This window comes from Lepidochelys kempii, chromosome 17, assembly GCF_965140285.1.
Source record: "Lepidochelys kempii isolate rLepKem1 chromosome 17, rLepKem1.hap1, whole genome shotgun sequence".
Lineage (NCBI taxonomy): Eukaryota > Metazoa > Chordata > Testudines > Cheloniidae > Lepidochelys > Lepidochelys kempii.
In genome coordinates, this window is record NC_136396.1 from 17,206,760 (window position 1) to 17,224,780 (window position 18,021).

The 18,021-nt window shown below is 40.4% G+C and overlaps 1 protein-coding gene across 4 annotated transcripts in view; it reads left to right on the top strand.

Annotated features, from left to right (window-relative positions):
- Window positions 1-18,021, top strand: part of ANKFY1 (ankyrin repeat and FYVE domain containing 1) — a 59,345-nt gene that overhangs the window by 13,499 nt on the left and 27,825 nt on the right. For all 4 annotated transcript variants that reach the window (XR_012155494.2, XM_073316187.2, XM_073316189.2 and 1 more), the window contains exons 2-9: window positions 791-983; window positions 2,697-2,815; window positions 7,545-7,680; window positions 9,674-9,797; window positions 11,756-11,905; window positions 12,913-13,078; window positions 15,901-16,105; window positions 16,990-17,058. Coding sequence is in view for 3 of the 4 variants with exons in the window: in XM_073316187.2 (XP_073172288.1) it covers window positions 791-983; window positions 2,697-2,815; window positions 7,545-7,680; window positions 9,674-9,797; window positions 11,756-11,905; window positions 12,913-13,078; window positions 15,901-16,105; window positions 16,990-17,058 (1,162 nt within the window). In the remaining variant the exon portion in view is untranslated. The remainder of the gene's footprint in view (window positions 1-790; window positions 984-2,696; window positions 2,816-7,544; window positions 7,681-9,673; window positions 9,798-11,755; window positions 11,906-12,912; window positions 13,079-15,900; window positions 16,106-16,989; window positions 17,059-18,021) is intronic.

An 18,021-nucleotide genomic window follows, 5' to 3' on the forward strand; every position in this document is an offset into this window, starting at 1 on the left:
GAGGGTCTCAGCGGACCACTTAATCTTTCCAAATGTTTGTACTGTTGGATAACTATTGTAAAGTGCTTTGGATAAAAGCACTATATTAAAAGAACACTTAACTTTTTTGTTCTACAAATAAAAGCACACAACTCATATTTTAATATTAGTAGTCTTAGCTTTCTAGTGCGATGGGTGTGCCCTCTCCCCTGCCACAGCAGCCCCAAGCTGGGGCTGGGAAGGAGGGCCGGCAGCCGCAGCCCTGGAGCTGGGGAAAGTTGCCTCTTTTCTCTGGCTGCCACAGCCCTGCATGTCCCAAATTCCCCTCACCCCACTGCCGTCTCCCACCTATCCCCTGTTTTCCCCCACAAGGCCACCAACTCATCTTACATGTCTTCTCCAGGGTCCAGGCACCTAATTAGTGGAGTCACGCCTGTGTGGTTCCACTAATTAGGTGGGTGGCCCTTCATTCTCTTGTTTGCAGCCACTCAGGCACGCACCTTAGAAGGAACTATCCCCAGACCACCTGAATGGAGCAGTGGTCTGCTGACCATAGTTTGAGAACCTCTGGTGTAAGCATTCACTCTAAGGGACAGGGCATGACTGGTAAACTTCCATTTGACCAGCCGTATAAAAATGAGTTTAGTGATGATTACAGGTAGATAATGCTAGTGAGCAAATTAAGGCGAACAGATTTGCTGAAATAGAAATAGTAAATTGGGGGAGGGGATATCATCACAGAATTTCCAAAAGAAGTGTATTAAGGCTTTTGTTCAGCCTTTCAACTGAACTGCATGTTTCTATTTTGCAGAGGAGGTGGCCAAATTGGAGAAGCACCTAATGCTTCTCCGCCAGGAGTATGTAAAACTGCAGAAGAAGCTAGCCGATACAGAGAGGAGGTGTACTCTGTTGGCTGCCCAGTCTAACAAAGAGAATGCCAGTGACTCCTTCATCAGTCGACTTCTCACCATTGTAGCTGAGCTTTATGAGCAGGAACAGTATAGGTAAGAAATGCATCCTGGAAATAGAAGCTATATTGATGAAATTATAAATCTCTTCCTCACCAGCTATTTCAGATTCTGAGCTCTAAGGGGGAGAGACTGTCTGTACTTAGTATGTGGCTTTTTTTTTTTTGGTGTGGCTAAAATTAAGTATAGTATCAGCCTGTCTTTTATTTTTTTTCCTGCCAATTTTGGTGACACAGCTAAATCTAATCAACCAGTTGTCTTCAAACATGGTATGCTTCAGGATAATTTAATGGGGAACTTACTGTGTGAAGTTTGATGCTGGCATCTCTTATTTTTGTTCAGATAACACCTGCTTTATTTTTACAAAGTGTTCTTAAAACCAACCATCTCTCTTTTTAGGCTTGTCTACATGGCACAGCAATGCAAAAGGAGTGTGATTTTGTAAAGCACCTGAATGTGGTGTGCTTTAACTGTTCTTCCCCGCCCCCCTCCCCCTGTTTTACCCCACCATTGACCCTGCTGGTGTCCTCTGGCCCTCCGTAAATGGTATCTAATTTGACCATTAATGTGAAAATACCCTTTTAGAGGGAGCCAACAGGATTTACACAGGGCAGTTAGAGCATTTCACAAATCACATCCCTCTAGTGCGCTTTGCTGGCACTTGGTAGACAGTCTCTTATCTGAGACTTGGGTGATCCTGAGAGAGCATTCCTTGCCGGTTCTTGGGGGGGGAGGGGGGGTGTTTTTTGTGTGTTGTGGGTTTTTTTTAAAGACAGTATGGGGAAACTAGTAGAATCAAATTTGCAAAGTAGTATTTATTATTTCTTGCCATGTATATTGTACAAATTTATGCAAGTGTGATAGCCAAAAGAGTTTGTATGAAAGCACTGATACACAAAAAAGAATCTGAACCTAGATCTGCTCTGCTTTGAGTGTTCAGGATTTCATAGCCTTTTTTTACATAGGAATAGGGTAGTGGTCCAAATATTAGCTCCAAAAAGAAATGGTTTCTTTTGGGAATAAGCATTTAAGTTCCCAAGTAAGGCTTTGTTTGTTTTGGGGTGGGGTGGGGAGTAATGGTGGTGAAGGTTAAAGTATATAGCTTTAGTTAGCAAGAACAAGTGGATGAAAAATAATCCAACGTGTTTAAGAACATAACACCTTAACTATATAATGTTAGATGGAGGAAAATGATCAGTCTGTGTACTGTTTCTGAATAAAAAGAATGCTCTGACTAAAAATGATCTGTGCGATCAGTGTTCCCTGACAGCAGCTGTACTGGAAATGGGGTATTTCTGGGTTTTTACTTTTATACAGGTTGACTGTTCTGTCAAATGTGCTTTGATAGTCCTTTAAGTAATCTTGCCTGAGCCTGTCTCTGGGCTGAATTGTGGGTCTACTCACTCCCCATCTTGTCAATTACTGATGTTGGTCTGTGCTGTATGAACTACTTACTGAATGAATATATTTTTTAATGAACGTTCATCACAGGGCTGAGCTTGCATTTTCCTTGTGGTGATAACAGTTGGGTTACTCTTGAAAATTTCTTTAACTCATTGAAAGAATGAACCTACTGTTTTGCCTTTAATATATTAATGCAAGAGACTTTTACCTAATAGTAAACAATTCAGTGTAAAATTAGATACTTAAATGTTATTACATTGTAGATATTTGAGAGATGCAGAGTCCATAAGTGCCTAAGCACAAGGGATATGTTTGTATATACATGTGTGCTTTTTCATCTATCAGTGATCTGAAGATAAAGGTTGGGAACAAGCACATCAGAGCTCACAAATTTGTGTTGGCAGCCCGCAGTGAGACTTGGAGTCTAGCCAGCCTAGTGTCAACTGAGGAACTGGATCTGTCAGGTTAGTTGCTGCTTGTCGGTGTGTGATGCTTTGAATGTCTGTGAAACAACTAATGAAAAGGCCCTTTGGGAAAAGGTTACATCTCATCATTCACAATACTATTCTGACTACAGAGTTTTTTTCCATTAATTATGAAGCCTTGACTCTCTGTAACAGACTTGCAAATTTAATGTTAGTTAAATCAATAACCCATCCTCTCCATTTTAATGATGTGGAAGGTAAGTGCAGTGATTCACTCCCTTTCTTGATAGGGAATTAAATATAGTGCGGGGATGGGGTGAAACAAAGCTGTCTGAAAGAGCCAGATTACTCCTTTGCTTTAAGTATTCTATGAATTTAGCCTGTTTGATATCTTTGAGGACGTGTGCCCTTGCACATTGTCTTTAGAGACCTATGGTCAAATAGCTTACCCAGGCTGAAAAAACAGCACTTACTGCTCAACCCAAATGGCTTGTGAATTTTCTCTGCGATGCACTCTCCCTAGTTCTGGTTAAAAAGGGAGTAGTCACCTTGCCATTCACAATAACATTTCTGAGTTTAAGGCTGGATATAGCATCGACTTCTGGAGCGTTGCACTGTGGGTGGCTATCCCACAGTTCCTGCAGTCTCCGCTGCCCATTGGAATTCTGGGTTGAGATCCCAATGCCTGATGGGGCTAAAACATTGTCACGGGTGGTTCTGGGTACATATCGTCAGGCCTCCCTCCCTCTCTCCGTGAAAGGAAGGGCAGACAATCGTTTTGCGCCCTTTTTTCCTGAATTACCTGTGCAGACGCCATACCACGGCAAGCATGGAGCCCGCTCAGGTAACTGTCACCGTATGTCTCCTGGGTGCTGGCAGACGTGGTACAGCATTGCTACACAGTAGCAGCAACCCATTGCCTTCTGGCAGCAGACGGTGCAATACGACTGGTAGCCGTCCTCTTCGTGTCCGAGGTGCTCCTGGCCACGTCGGCTGGGAGAGCCTGGGCAGACATGGGCACAGGGACTAAATTTGGAGTGACTTGACCAGGTCATTCTCTTTAGTCCTGCAGTCAGTCCTATTGAACCGTCTTATGGTGAGCAGGCAGGCAATATGGATTGCTAGCAGTCGTACTGTACCATCTTCTGCCGAGCAGCCATGAGATGTGGATGGCATGCAGTCCTTCTGCACCGTCTGCTGCCAGCCAAAGATGTAAAAGATAGATGGAGTGGATCAAAACAAGAAATAGACCAGACTTGTTTTGTACTCATTTGCTTCCCCCCCTCCCCTCTCTAGGGGACTCATTCCTCTAGGTCACACTGCAGTCACTCACAGAGAAGGTGCAGCGAGGTAAATCTAGCCATGTATCAATCAGAGGCCAGGCTAACCTCCTTGTTCCAATAAGAACAATAACTTAGGTGCACCATTTCTTACTGGAATCCTCCGTGAAGTCCTGCCTGAAATACTCCTTGATGTAAAGCCACCCCCTTTGTTGATTTTAGCTCCCTGAAGCCAACCCTGTAAGCTGTGTCCTCAATCGCCCCTCCCTGCGTCAGAGCAATGGCAAACAATCGTGCATCTGAGTTGAGAGTGCTGTCCAGCGCGGTCACAATGGAGCACTCTGGGATATCTCCCGGAGGCCAATACCGTCAAATTGCGTCCACAGTACCCCAAATTCGAGCCAGCAAGGCCGATTTAAGCACTAATCCACTTGTCAGGGGTGGAGTAAGGAAATAAATTTTAAGAGCCCTTTAAGTCAAAATAAAGGGCTTCATCGTGTGGACGGGTGCAGGTTTACATCGATTTAATGCTGCTAAATTCGACCTAAAGTCCTAGTGTAGACCAGGGCTGAGAGTGAACATTGGGAATTAGCTCCTTGAAAACTTCCTTCCTCTGCTGTTTTGCTTTCAATATCTGAAGAACTAATATTGATCAAGTAGGTTTTTAGGTGTTTCATAATAACACTAGAAACTTGTTTGACTACCTCTTTGTGATGCTCAGTGACAGTGTTGCATGAAACCACTTTTCAGCAACACTGGTACAATCAACGCAAGTCTTGGAATTGCCAACTGACACAAGCTTTCTTAAATGTAGCTTTCACATGATGAAAGTGCTTCATATTCAATGCTGGACTGAGTAAGTAATTTTCTTAACTTCTAGCTTACTAACTGGATGAAAACGTTGATAAACTCTCTAGAGAACTGAAACTTAAGGGAAGGCTGGGCAGTGTCCATTTCACAGTATGAGTAGATGTGACTAGAATGATACCACATCTATTGAACTAATCTTACCTGTTAAAGATAGTACCTTGGTTCAGGGATTGTACATAGTTCCTCTGTTCTGTTGCCATGGTGGTCCCTGATAGCTGTTTAGAAAAGTTTGTGCACTTCTTACCAGGATGTCTTGGCCCCAACCTGATCTAGTAGAAGGAAGGATAATTTTATCCTTTGAGCAAGAGCAACTTGCAGATGGAAATGAGAGAAAAATTTAAAGTATGGCTTGTCAGTCTGCAAGACTAAACTTCAGGCACTGCTATCAAAGCCTTTGATTAATCATGAATCCTAGAAACAATCCATATTTTGGGAAGAAGCAAGCCATAGCAAATAAGCTTCTTTGCAGAAGCTTCACTTCCTGCTATTCAAACAGCCCGAAGATCACTGATGCCAAGAAATAGGTCAGAAGATATTGTATTACATAAACTGCTCTTCATGCCAGTTACTGTACTTCTGGTTGTGAGAACCTTAGTGGGTGTTCCAAAGCTCCTGATACAAAGTGTTAGGATAACTTGCGTTAACACTTTATTGGGAAGTCTCAAATTTAGCCACTGAGAGATTAAGGCATAGCAGTTTTATATCCTCACTTCAAGAATTGTAACATTCAAATACGGAATATCCAGTTAACATTTAAGTTGAAACTGTAATAAAAGGAAGCGCTTTCCCTCTGGACAGAGTCCTCTTTATTAAGTGTCTTGAGTCAATTGTACATGGTCATGATGCTCATTAGGACTATTACACTAGGTGATCCAGAATCTTTGTTAGTCTGTCTTTGAGAGCGAGAGAGAGACTTATGCACCCAGTGGTTGGAATGTGCATGTTAAATTAGTCTCATCTGTTTCTGAGCCTATTGGCTAAATTTCATAAAAGCCTACTGAACTTGTCTAAATAGTACAGTTCCATAGTCTATATGGTAAATATCTGGAAAACCTCAAGATGAAATATTGAGACTTAAACATAGTTTAGGTTTTCCTTTTTTGGAAAAGGAGATGCTAAATGACAATGTCCAAACTAAAGAGCTGTATAAAACTTACTCACTAGCTGCTTGCTATGTTGGTCCCAGGATGTTAGAGACACAAGGTGGATGAGATAATACCTTTTTATGGACCAGCTTCTGTTGGTGATAGAGAGAAGCTTTTGAACTTGCGCAGTTCTGTGTAAGGTTGAAAGCTTCTCTCTCAGCTCAAAAGCTTCTCTCTCTCCAGCAGAAGCTGGTCCATGAAAAGATACATTACCTCATCCTCCTTGTGTCTTCAGCTACTTTAAAATAGCTTGGCCTGTTCTGCTTGAGGTGTTTACCTTACTGTTCTGGCACAGAGCACTGTTGCTTAGAGAGTTCTGTACCAGGTGGCATCTGGAAGAATACTTAATGCATGGCCTGTAAATACGACTTGGGTCTACAGGATACATCTATTTAAAACTTCCTATGTGAAAATCTTAACACTGTATGGAAACTCTGGGATTTCCCTACTTATGCCCAACAAACCTGATTTTTAAAACATTTGCTTATTCAACACAGAAGTAATTTATTAAGTGTCTTGCCTAGTTTTTTTAAAAGCCACTCAGTTGATGGAACATTGCTAATAGTATCTTTATTACTCCAATTATGAGGGCATGCATGTTACTACTCACCAAGCTCCTGTCTACACCTGTATTAATGTCTTGTTATCGGGAGCAAGTTTAAACCTAGCTTAGACAGCTTCCTATTACAACTCTTTTTAGAATAGGTAGCAGTTTGCAGTGTTACAAGAATTGATACCTCTGGCCTCTTGTGGCAATGGGTTTCATATACTGGAGTGCACGCACTGTAAGAGTCCTGCAGAGTTAAGAAATTTAAATCAAATGTCTTCTACTAATCTAACCATTTAAAGATAGATTAAAATATCTTGCCTTTCTCAAGCACCTTTCTTATGGAAGGATCACAAACAGCATTGTAAACTAGATATAAGAATAGCTGCAACCACCTCTGGGTGGTAATAAGCAGCTATTAATAGCATGCAGCAACACTATAGCACAGTATGGGGCAGGAAGAGCAATTTATACAAGTGAAACTGCCATGTGGGGACATAAGTTGGCAGAAAGTAATTATTCATGTTGGAATTTGACTAGGACATCAGGGCTAATATCCTCTTTTAGAGAAGAGATGTTGGCTCTCTTGCAGTAAGGTCAACTGCTGTCTTAATAGGGTAACTTTGAGCGATAGTATCACATAACATTGAGTTGGATCAGTACTGACAAGGAAGGAAGCGTGCCACCTTCTGACTTGCAATAACACTGCTTACAGCACCTTGGGTTTTCTTTGATCCCTCAGGTAACTGTTGACCTACCTTTTCCCTGCATAGTTGGAGGTCTAAGATAGATGGTATGACAACAGACCTATTGTGTCCTTTAAGAAACTTGATTTTGGGTGGTAAAATTACAGTGATTTCTGTTGAACTGCAAATATTGGAGACTTAAGTAGCTGGATTTTTCACCTGGTCACATTTTTTCACCAGATGCTGACCCTGAGGTGACCATGGCAATGTTGCGTTGGATCTACACAGATGAGCTAGAACTGAGAGAAGATGATGTATTCTTGACAGAACTGATGAAATTAGCTAATCGGTTTCAACTACAACTCCTCAGGGAAAGGCAAGTTGCTGTGAATACGTTCAAGCTTCTAGAATGTTGTGGCTGGGCTCTAATTAGCCAGGCTCTTGGAAATCTCTTTGTGCTAATGTAAATAACTGTTACATAACATTCTATTGCTAGCAGATATTAACTCATGGATGTGAGTTAAGATGAGAGGTATAATTAAAAGAAAATGATTTTGTTTTTAAATTGTAGAACAAGAATTTCAGCTGGTCATAAGCAGAAAAATCAAGCTTGTCCATATACTGTTACACACAAGCCACTCCCTTGATTAAAGAGTAAACTATTCCTGTATATTCCCCCTAACTCACCAATTACCCATAAGCCCATGCCTCTAATGTGACATGACTAGAAAACCTGAGTGAGTGTTACTGTTGAGTTAGTTACCTTTCCTGACATTTTTTTCCTATAACAAAGCAAATCTGTTACAGTATTGACAAGAAATGGCTTTTGAGTTACTAGACATAAAGCTTCACTCTTTAGCTCTTTTTTTTTTCTTTCTGCTGGTTCAGTGACTGGCTAAAATGAAAATGCAACCTTATCAATAGTAGCAATATATCTTGAACATATTGGCTATTTTAAATGCCAAGTTTGGGTCATCCTCTTAATTATAAATTTCTTCAGATTTTTAAAACTAAAAATAATATTGCTAAATGACATGCTTGGGGAGAATGGAGAGTAGGAGGGAGGCAGGGCAAAATGACCACAGGGATTAATGTTGTTCCTCACCCACTCTTCCAAAGACTATATAAAGAGGTCTGGACCTTCCTTATGAAATGACCCTAAAGGTCAGTAAATAAAGCATAGTCTTATTCTGGACTTCTGTCAGTTATTGCTGAAATGGCCTCTCAGTTTCTTCCTTTTTTTTTTAACCTGCTAGCAGGCATTGGCAGCATACGGTGAACATTTTCCTGGAAAACAGAGATCACTGGCTCAATCCACAGGAGCAATCTTCCCTGATCTAACTTCTAAGTCGTATATCCTGTCAATTAACAAACTGCAGTTTTGTACCTAGTGATCTTCCATTGCTTTTGGCCCTGTTACTGAGTGGTGTCTTAAGTCTAGCACTTAACTTCATCTTGGCACTTTTTTCTTCATTGCGGTGAACACAAGCCAAAATTTTAAACATTTAAGCCTTTTATTGTAATTGGGTTTTTTATAGTACTAAAAAAAATCCAGTATACTAATGATTGATATCCAGTGTCTTACTACAGCCTTAGCAGAACTGCAGGTACTTTCTGGTGTCTTCTACCATGCTTCTCCATTTTTGCTAGGTAAACTTTCAGTAACTTATGGGAGGCAATGGTATAATTATACAAGTATGCTGATAGCCATTAATGGTGGGTCCAAAATAACTAGATCTCTTGACTATGTGAAAACTACTTTCAGTCTCCTTAGTGTATACAACATGCTATTTTGTAAGTTTGTAGGATTTGCAAACATGCATGTTCTTGTACGCCCAAAAAGTGTGAAGGGAATGACCTCTTCCCAAGGATAAGTCTTCACTTTCCTGTCTTCCTCACAAATCTGCATTTTACAGTACTTTTTACAGTGTTCATTCTTAAGTGTGAAAGCTGGAGCAGCTCCACTGGGTGTCAAACTCGGTAATGTGAGACTGTTGCAACTACTGTCCTTACAACAGCAAATGTATTTCAGCCTACCTCAATGGGAAGATTGAGGGTGCCCTCCCTTACTTTGGAGGGAACTCTTTAACATGCTGCTCTCTCCACAGTGCTGTGAAATACACTATTATGGGAGTCTCTAGGTTGGTCCGTTTCATAAAGCCATTTCTGTTGAAGCTTTTCTAAGGAGGCAGTTGTATAAATAACAAGAATTTGTATACTACTGGTAAACATGACATTGCTTCACTGCTAGCCTTCAGATGTTCCTGTATCTGAGTGACCAGCTTTTGTTGGAAATGGGAATCTGACCTTTCAGGAAAAATCTTTCTTTCCTGATAACTGATGCAAACTCCATTTTTTCATTCTGGCAGGTGTGAAAAAGGAGTCATGTCACTAGTAAACGTCAGGAACTGCATTCGTTTCTATCAGACTGCGGAGGAGCTAAATGCTAGCACTTTATTGAACTACTGTGCTGAAATAATAGCTAGTCACTGGGTAAGTACTGTAATAGAAGGGACATGGGAAAGAATAGCCTGTAGGCTGAAAAACTTTGTAAAGATTTGAAACTTTAAATTTTAGTGTTGGATTGTATTGATCTATACCACTTTCAAACTTCATAATAGCATTAAATGCTAGTACTGTGTTAATGGATCCAAACCCACACTGTTTTAAGACTTGCTTTTCTGTCTCGGAAAAGATTGCCTCTTTATCACATCCAGTGCCTCCCTGGAACAGGCATACCTTGTTGTGGGGGAGAAGGGGAAGAGAGGAGACGGACCCTCTTTGTGCCTTTGTTTTCAACCAAACCTCTTCCCTGAAAGTTTGACCGTTTGTAGAAAGCAACCCAAACAATGCTTTCCAGTTTTTATCTTCCTGTGCCTGTTCTCTTCTGGGATCAAAAGTGCTGAAACTGACTTAGTAGAAATGAAACTATGGCAAGAAGTTAGCTATTGAAATGGCTTTCCAGCAAGATTCAGTTTTCAGCCAAGTTTAATGGGTCCCACCAGTTCAGACTGGTATAAGTATAGCGAATTCTGAACAGTCTGAGGTTTGCCCATCGTTGGACTATGGGGAATTTGGGATTCTTGCTTTTACATAAACAGATTTCCCCTCTTAAAATTGCCATCAGAAGTAGTAGCCAAGCCATAAAAAGCTACATACTTCGCTTCCAATTTCTTTTCCAACACAGGAGTTCTAGGCAATTTTGCATTTTTGATATACAAACTTCTACTTCTCTCCAAGGTCAGGTTATGAAAGTTTGTCTAACCAAGTGACAAAGGCTTGTTCATAACTGGAAGTCTTATTTTATCTGCTAACAGCAAGCTCCTATATATGGATTTACAAGACTTACAGTAACCTTCAGTGTAACTTCTGGAAATCAGATTTATCTGGATTTTTATTTTCTCTCTGAAAATACCATCAATAGTGAGTGCATTTTTGGCAGAGGTTAATCTTCACTACCTTAGATGCTGAAGGCTTTTGTATTTAACCATGCAGTACAGCTGTTGGCAGCATTTATGGGCCAGAAACAAAGAGCAACTCTTGATACATAATATTATCTGAGCTTCAGGGTGGCACTTCTTTCATCCTAGAACACACTGGGCTGTTCACTATTACTTTCCAAAAGTGAACTGTTCACCTCTGCTTTCAAGTAAATAGACTTGCTTATCAATCCTGAGGGCAGGATCCGAATCTCTCCATGAAAACCATCATTCTTCAGTGGCCAAATGGACCTGTGTCTTTAGAACAGTCCCAGTTACTAGAAAGACCTTCTGGTATTTAGATTTCAGGGTATATACTTTCTCCAAATATTAAATACAGAAAAGGAGTGATGTTTATTCATTATCTACTTTGGAAAAATGAGTGTTTTACAATTGTGTGAGTAGATGGGAAGTGTGAAGTAGCAAACTATGCTCCACTAGATAGGTGTGCAAAGGCTGTCTTAAGCAGACAAACTTTTTGGAGGAAGGCCTCTAACAATTGTGGAACTCTTACTAGTTCAATCTGTAATACCTTTACATGTTTTGGTGTGTGTGTTTTTTTTTTTTTTTATAAAGTGCCCTTATTTCTCAGAAGGAGGATTTAAAAATGCATTTTTCAGGTCTTTCTGTAAGTGTGCAAATTTAAGCAACTTCCATTAGAACTAATAGTTGAAATTTCAAAGTAGGTAGATGTAAAATCAGAACATTCACAACTATCTCTTCCCAGATTTACAGACTTGTTGGATTACCACTGGATGGCAGAAATCTGTTAAGACAATTCCCGTGAGCCCTTTGTACATGTCACACACCTCTCCAAAGCAGAGCCAAATGGAGCGTTGAAATCAGTTATCTTCAGCGTTCCGTACTACATTACTGTGAAGGGCAAACAACCAAAACGCTGCTTAATACAAAGTACGAGCATCAATATGGAAACAAGCCAATTTCACTTTGATTTCTTCTTGTTACTCACAGGATGACTTGCGGAAAGAAGACTTCAGCAGTATGAGTGCTCAGCTGTTGTATAAAATGTTCAAATCCAAGACTGAATATCCTTTACATAAAGCTATTAAAGTGGAGAGGGAAGATGTTGTTTTCCTGTATCTTATTGAAATGGATTCACAGGTATGGTGAGCTTTACTGTATCTGTTTGAAATGGAGTGAACTAGACCTATTTTTCTTTGCTAGGTATGTGCTTGGGCATTTTAACTGTCAACTTGAAGGACTGGAGAGTGACATACTGTGAAGGAAGTCATAGAAGTTTTAAGAAAAGAAACATACTGAGAGTTGTTTAGAAAGCACATAATGTTTAGCTACCTATCTCAAAGGTACTGAATTCACTAGTTAATGTTTGCAAAGTGCTGTATAAAAATACCATGTATTAATAGGAATGAGGATGGAGTGTGCTTGTCTGGCATGATACAAGCACTTCAGCTACAGGTGTTGAAATGACATCCATGGACAAAACCAGTATAAATCCAGTACCTTTAATATCCTTTACACGATAATATAACTTGTATTTTTCTTGCCATTATGACTATGGTAATAGTGTGACCTACCTTTTAGTTAATTTTTTTAAATGCTTGCTCAGTTCCTTTCTATTGTATATTTGCCACTTTCTTTGAAACCATTATTTCTGAAGAAATAACATGTACTGCTAAGTCTCTTCTGAAGTCACAAAACACATTAGTTTCCTTATGTGATTCAGTATAAATGTATGGCTTGAGAGCTGTTGAAAATCTAATTCAGTATCTCCACTTACACAGCTCTGACTAGTAGAGAATCCCTGAGGGACAGATTCTGCCTTCTCATAAACTTGAAGACCAAATTTCAAAACTAATTGTTTCAAAACTAACTTCAGGATCAGCTTTCCAATTAGAGAGGACTTGCTCTCAGTTGTGCTTTAATTCAGTCTCAAGATAGTCTTTGTTTACTCTGTGTATGTAAGATAAGTCTCTAAAGAGATTTAATTAGATATAGTACTAGCATTTGTTACATTGAAACTTTCCTTTAACAGTAATCATCGTTATCCAATATGCAACTTTAAGTTGCATATTCTGAATGCTCCCCTGCATATATTTGTCAGCCCACTAAATTGTGGGGTGTTTTTTGTTTGTGGGTTTTTTTGGTAGCTGCCTGGGAAGCTCAATGAACTGGATCACAATGGAGACCTTGCTTTAGATTTAGCCCTCTCTCGAAGATTGGAAAGTATTGCAACCACACTGGTCAATTACAAGGCTGATGTGGATATGGTGGACAAGAAAGGCTGGAGTCTGTTACACAAAGCCATCCAAAGAGGTAAGGATATTGAATACAAAAGTTATCCTATACTGTAATGGTAACTTGCTTTTGCAACTTTTTCCAGTAGTAAGTATATCCTAATTGAGACTGGTGTGTGTTTGCTTTTTTTTAATGCATCTCTTAATATCTTCTGCCAATGACTCAATTTTAGTTTCAAAAGTTCCTTGGCAAAAGAAGGCAGGTGAAGTCCCAGGCTTAGGTTAATATAAATATATTAACATGAATAAAATGACAACATTAAGCTTCATGAAAAGGATTCTTTTTGGAAGCAAACACCTTGCTTGCTGGGTTGGCAACTGAAATGAAACTGCTAGTTTCTCATACAAACTACTTTGGTGTTGTCCTAGAAATAGTGGGGTGGGGTTGAGGGGGCAGAGAATTCCAAACCTGGATGTTCAAATCCTAATTCCATTTAATGGAGGAGTGACTCTCAGTGCCTAGTAAGTTGTTTAGACTGGCTAAAACCTCAATAGCTCATGCAGATATATCTAGGAGAGGTGAGAAGAGTCTCTTCCCTATTTTTTTAAATTTTTTTTTAAATTTAAAAAATTTTTTTCCCTCCCCCGCCACCCCCCTTTCAGGATTGCATAGCTAATAGGGAGAGTAGCTTCTCACCCTTTCTGCAGACAGTAGTGGCCTGCCCCCCAATCAGCTGGTTAGAGGAGGACCCTAGTCTTTTATGACAGTCAATAGTAGGAAGACATTTGTATAGGTGATTAACTTCAAGTTCCAGTGGGCAATAAAGTATCATTGGTACTTGAAGACTCTTGAGCTGCTATCAACGCGAGAAGAAGGAAAGCAGATATATGTGAGTATTCACAGAACCCAGTAGGAAGCAGTTGCCATGGCAGTAATGCTCAGGAGGCTTAAGAACAGAGAAACACCTTCTTGGCTTACATCTTTCCTGACCAGATAGGGCTGCATGAGTCTCCAGTATAAACCCTAGTGACCTCATTGTATGTTACTTAGCCTTTTGTTGTTGCAGTCATTATTTCTTTGCTTTGACTGGCTGCGGTAGGATGCTGCTGTTGCTGCTTGCGTGTTCACTTGGTGAACAGTAAATTAATGCTTCCCACAGGGATGTTTCTCAGGTTTCGTATAAACAGCTTATCTACATCTGAAGTAGTTTAGGAGCTCAAAAGGCCAAGCAAAGCTCCTTCATTAACTAACTGCAATTAACCTAAGGCTAGTCACACTAACTCTACCAGTAGAGCATGGCGGGGAGGCATGATCCTAGGAAATGCCAAGCATGACTTGCAAGAGAGCTGATTACTCTTGACTCCCACTGCCAAGGCCTTCTAGGAACTGGCTTTTTGTGGTTTTATTAAATGCTGCCTTCCCACGTGTAAACCTTGCAGAAGGGTAACTCTCTCAGGGCTTCACCACTGTCAAACTTCTTAATTTTAGCATTTAAACATGAATACTTAAGTTGTATTTTCTTGCCAGTTACTTTGAAACCGATCTTTCAGTCTTGCAGTTGACTACTTCCTGGTACTTGAAGATGCAATCAAGTAGTTACTGTTTTATTTGTATTACTATAGCATCCTGTTTTGACTTTAGTTGTATTCTGGTGGAACAGACTGTGAGTCAAACCAATGATCTGACTTTATTTCCAGGATCAGCCTAACTTCTCCTGACTGAGAGGGAAGTTACTCAGATTCCTGAAAAATTACACTTTTTTAATGGGACCTTAACTATAGAGAGAGCATACAAAGCTGCTGATGTAAGATTCGCTGCCATATCAAAACTGCTACCTGTGAACCCTTTTTAGAAGCATGCAGAGGAAAAATGTTTTTAAAGACAAGTAACTTCTGGAAGTATGTTCTTGTACTTAACCAAACATGGCAGGGGAAGGAAGGATGGTTTTAAGGCACTGGACTGGGACCTGGTATTTATGGGTCAATTCCCAGGTCTCACACAAATAGTCTCTGACTGTGGAAAGTTACTTCATCTCTCTGTAAAATGGGGATACTACTTTTCTCTGGCTTGTCTGGGCAGTTTTTAAATTCTTTGGGCAGGAAATCTCTTAAAATGTTTAGGTACAGTACCTACCATGATAGGGCCCTGATTTCTGTAGGCACTACAGTGTAATGTAAATACCTTAAATAACTAGAGTAGTGGCTCAAGCTGTTCCACATACCCAGACTCTCTCCAGTTTAGCAACATGATGCTAGCAGCCTCTGATACCTGTCGGTGTCACCCAGACTGATAGCTTCTGAACTAGAGGGAAGTGTGAACCAAAATGACCTATAGCCTGTCATACAGACTTACACTCTGAAAAGCTTAAGAATAGCTAGAATGAGACTTTCCTATTGCTTTATATAACAAACTTTAACTTGTGTGAACCACTCCTATCTGTTGCTGTTGTCCTATGACTCCATAAAGGATCATTGCCATAGCAGGACAATGGGGAGAAGAACCTTTTTCTCTAACTGACACGACACAATTTTGGCATAGGAACTAAGGAACTCGCTCCAGTATACCCTAAAACGTTTTGGCCAAGTAATTACGTTCTAGTTCAAACAGACTTAAGTTAACCTTCCAGTAGCAAACACTGGCTTTCTAAGGAAGCCCCTTACATTTTCCCCCTTAGTATCTTTTGGAGGGGCCAGCCTGACATAAGCTTTACAGTGTACATTGCAGCTGTTGGCTTCTAGCAGGGAGGAACTTAATATCAAGCAGCACTTTTATACAAGAACACATTTCATGATGCCTATGGAACTAATGCAGATTGCAACCTGCTGAAAATAGCTTATGTAGAGCATATAATGAATCTTAAAATCAGATGTGTAATCTATCCCTTTTGCCCGTCCCAAAAGGAGATAAGTTTGCTGCCAATTTTCTCATTAAAAATGGTGCCCGTGTGAATGCTGCTACGCTGGGAGACCAGGAGACTCCTCTACACCTTGTTGCATCGTATAGCCCCAAGAAGCACTTGCCAGATGTGATGTCAGAGATGGCACAGATTGCAGAGTCCCTCTTACAGGCTGGAGCCAATCCAAACATGCAAGACTGCAAAGGAAGGTGAATATATTGGTAGCAGTGTCTAGCTTTGGTAACCATGTCTATCTAATCAGTGTGCTGCAGCTTACTGAGAAGGCTCTGTACCTTCAAGGGAATAGACCAGGAGATGTCTCAAAAAAGATCAAGCTGGATTATTTCAATGGGAGACCTGCAGATACCCTCATCTCACTGGTAGACAGTGGTATTTTAGTAAGTAGCATTCTTCTGTCAGGCGTTACCGAACGGGAGGCAATGCCTTGGAAAGGAGGTGAAGGGGGGAACTGGCTGGTGAAATACATGGAGAACAATTGTACACTTTACTGACTATCAGCAATATATAGTCAAGCAATGGAAATAAGAGGTGAGACAAAACAGCAAACAGTTGTCACAAAGTGTTTGGGATCCCCTGGATATCAGCTTAGCTTGCTAACAAAGATACAGTTTTTGCTAGGTACTCTGGGCACAGCCACACTTTTGAGTCCTATATGCAAAAACATTTTTGAAGCTTTCTTTTGGTAAGGTAACAAACGTCATATCAAAGAACGGTAGTAGGCTGTGGAATGTGAAAGACTGCTAGATCTGAGTACTAGGAAATGGACTAAGGTAACAGTCTGAAAGACCCAAATTTACCATTAGGGGAAGTTAAATCTTCAGGGTGCTGCCTAAGATTGACAGAGCTAAACTGCTTGGGTCTTCACCAATCCAAACAGGCTTCTGGTACCTCTTTTCTGTTGAGACATATTTGTACTTGCCCTTTGACTTTGAAAGTCAGTGGGCAGGTGCTGGAGGAGCAAAGTCTGACCTGAGTCTCCAAACTTGTATGGAAATGTGAAATTAGATCTTGATGTCAGAAAAATGTCTTCCTAACTGTAGTTGTCTCTCTCTCTCTCTCTCTCTCTCTGCAGGACCCCATTACATGCATCAATTGTTGTTAGGAATGATCCTGTATTCAGTCAGCTTCTCCAGTGCAAACAGTAAGTCTGTTTATTTTTTAGGTTTTAATTTGAATAGGGTACTCCAAACCACATCATACAGTGGAGAGGAATGTATAGCTGTAAGCTATTTCTTTTGTTAAACAATAATCCCAGCCATTCAGCATTCCTTAGATGCCAGATTCTGTGGATGCGAAATTGTGCAAGTCTGCATGAGGTAATGAGGCCTATGACACTTTGGTTCTATTTCTAGCTTTGTTGCTGGGTGACCTTAGGCAAGTCACTTCACCTTTTCTGTGCCTTCATTTTCCCCATCTGTAAAAATGGGGATATTCTTACTGACCTCCTTCTGGAAGGCGTTATGGAGGTCTACTGATAAGAGCTATGTAAGAGCTAGCTATTACAAAGTTTCAAATGGAAACTTGTATTGCTAAGGAAGTTGGTCTTCTGGCTTGGTATAGAGGAGGCAAAAAAGCTTTTTCCCCCTCTAATACTACCTTAGTTTGCAAAGAAGTGAAGTGCACAGCAATGTCTTTGGGGGTAGGTAAAATAAAGCAGTACTACTCTGAACTAGAATTGCAAAATGGATGAGCAATTATCAAGCTCTTGAAATAGCTAGTCTGAAATCCTTCTTGAGTCCAGTTCAACTCCATGGGGAGTGACTCCCATTAACCTTGGGAGACTAATAGGGCCCTTCAGATGCCTTAGAGAGAGCGGTCCCTTCATGCATGCTCTAGGTAAAATGTGTAGTTACATGTGTATAGAATCTACAACTGAGTCTTTAGTGCTATATCTCCAACAGAAACCTGCCCCTTTTAAGTGACTATCTTAGAGTGGTCATAAGACAGGCTTCACTGTAGCCTCAGAATTTTTTTCCTTTGTGCAGTTTAATTTCACCATTCGTTTTAAAAGCCTGTAAATACAGGCCTAAGGAATAGTGGTCTTAGTAAGACCTTAGCAGTTGTGGTTATAAAACTATGTAATGGTGGTTCTTTTTAATGGAGT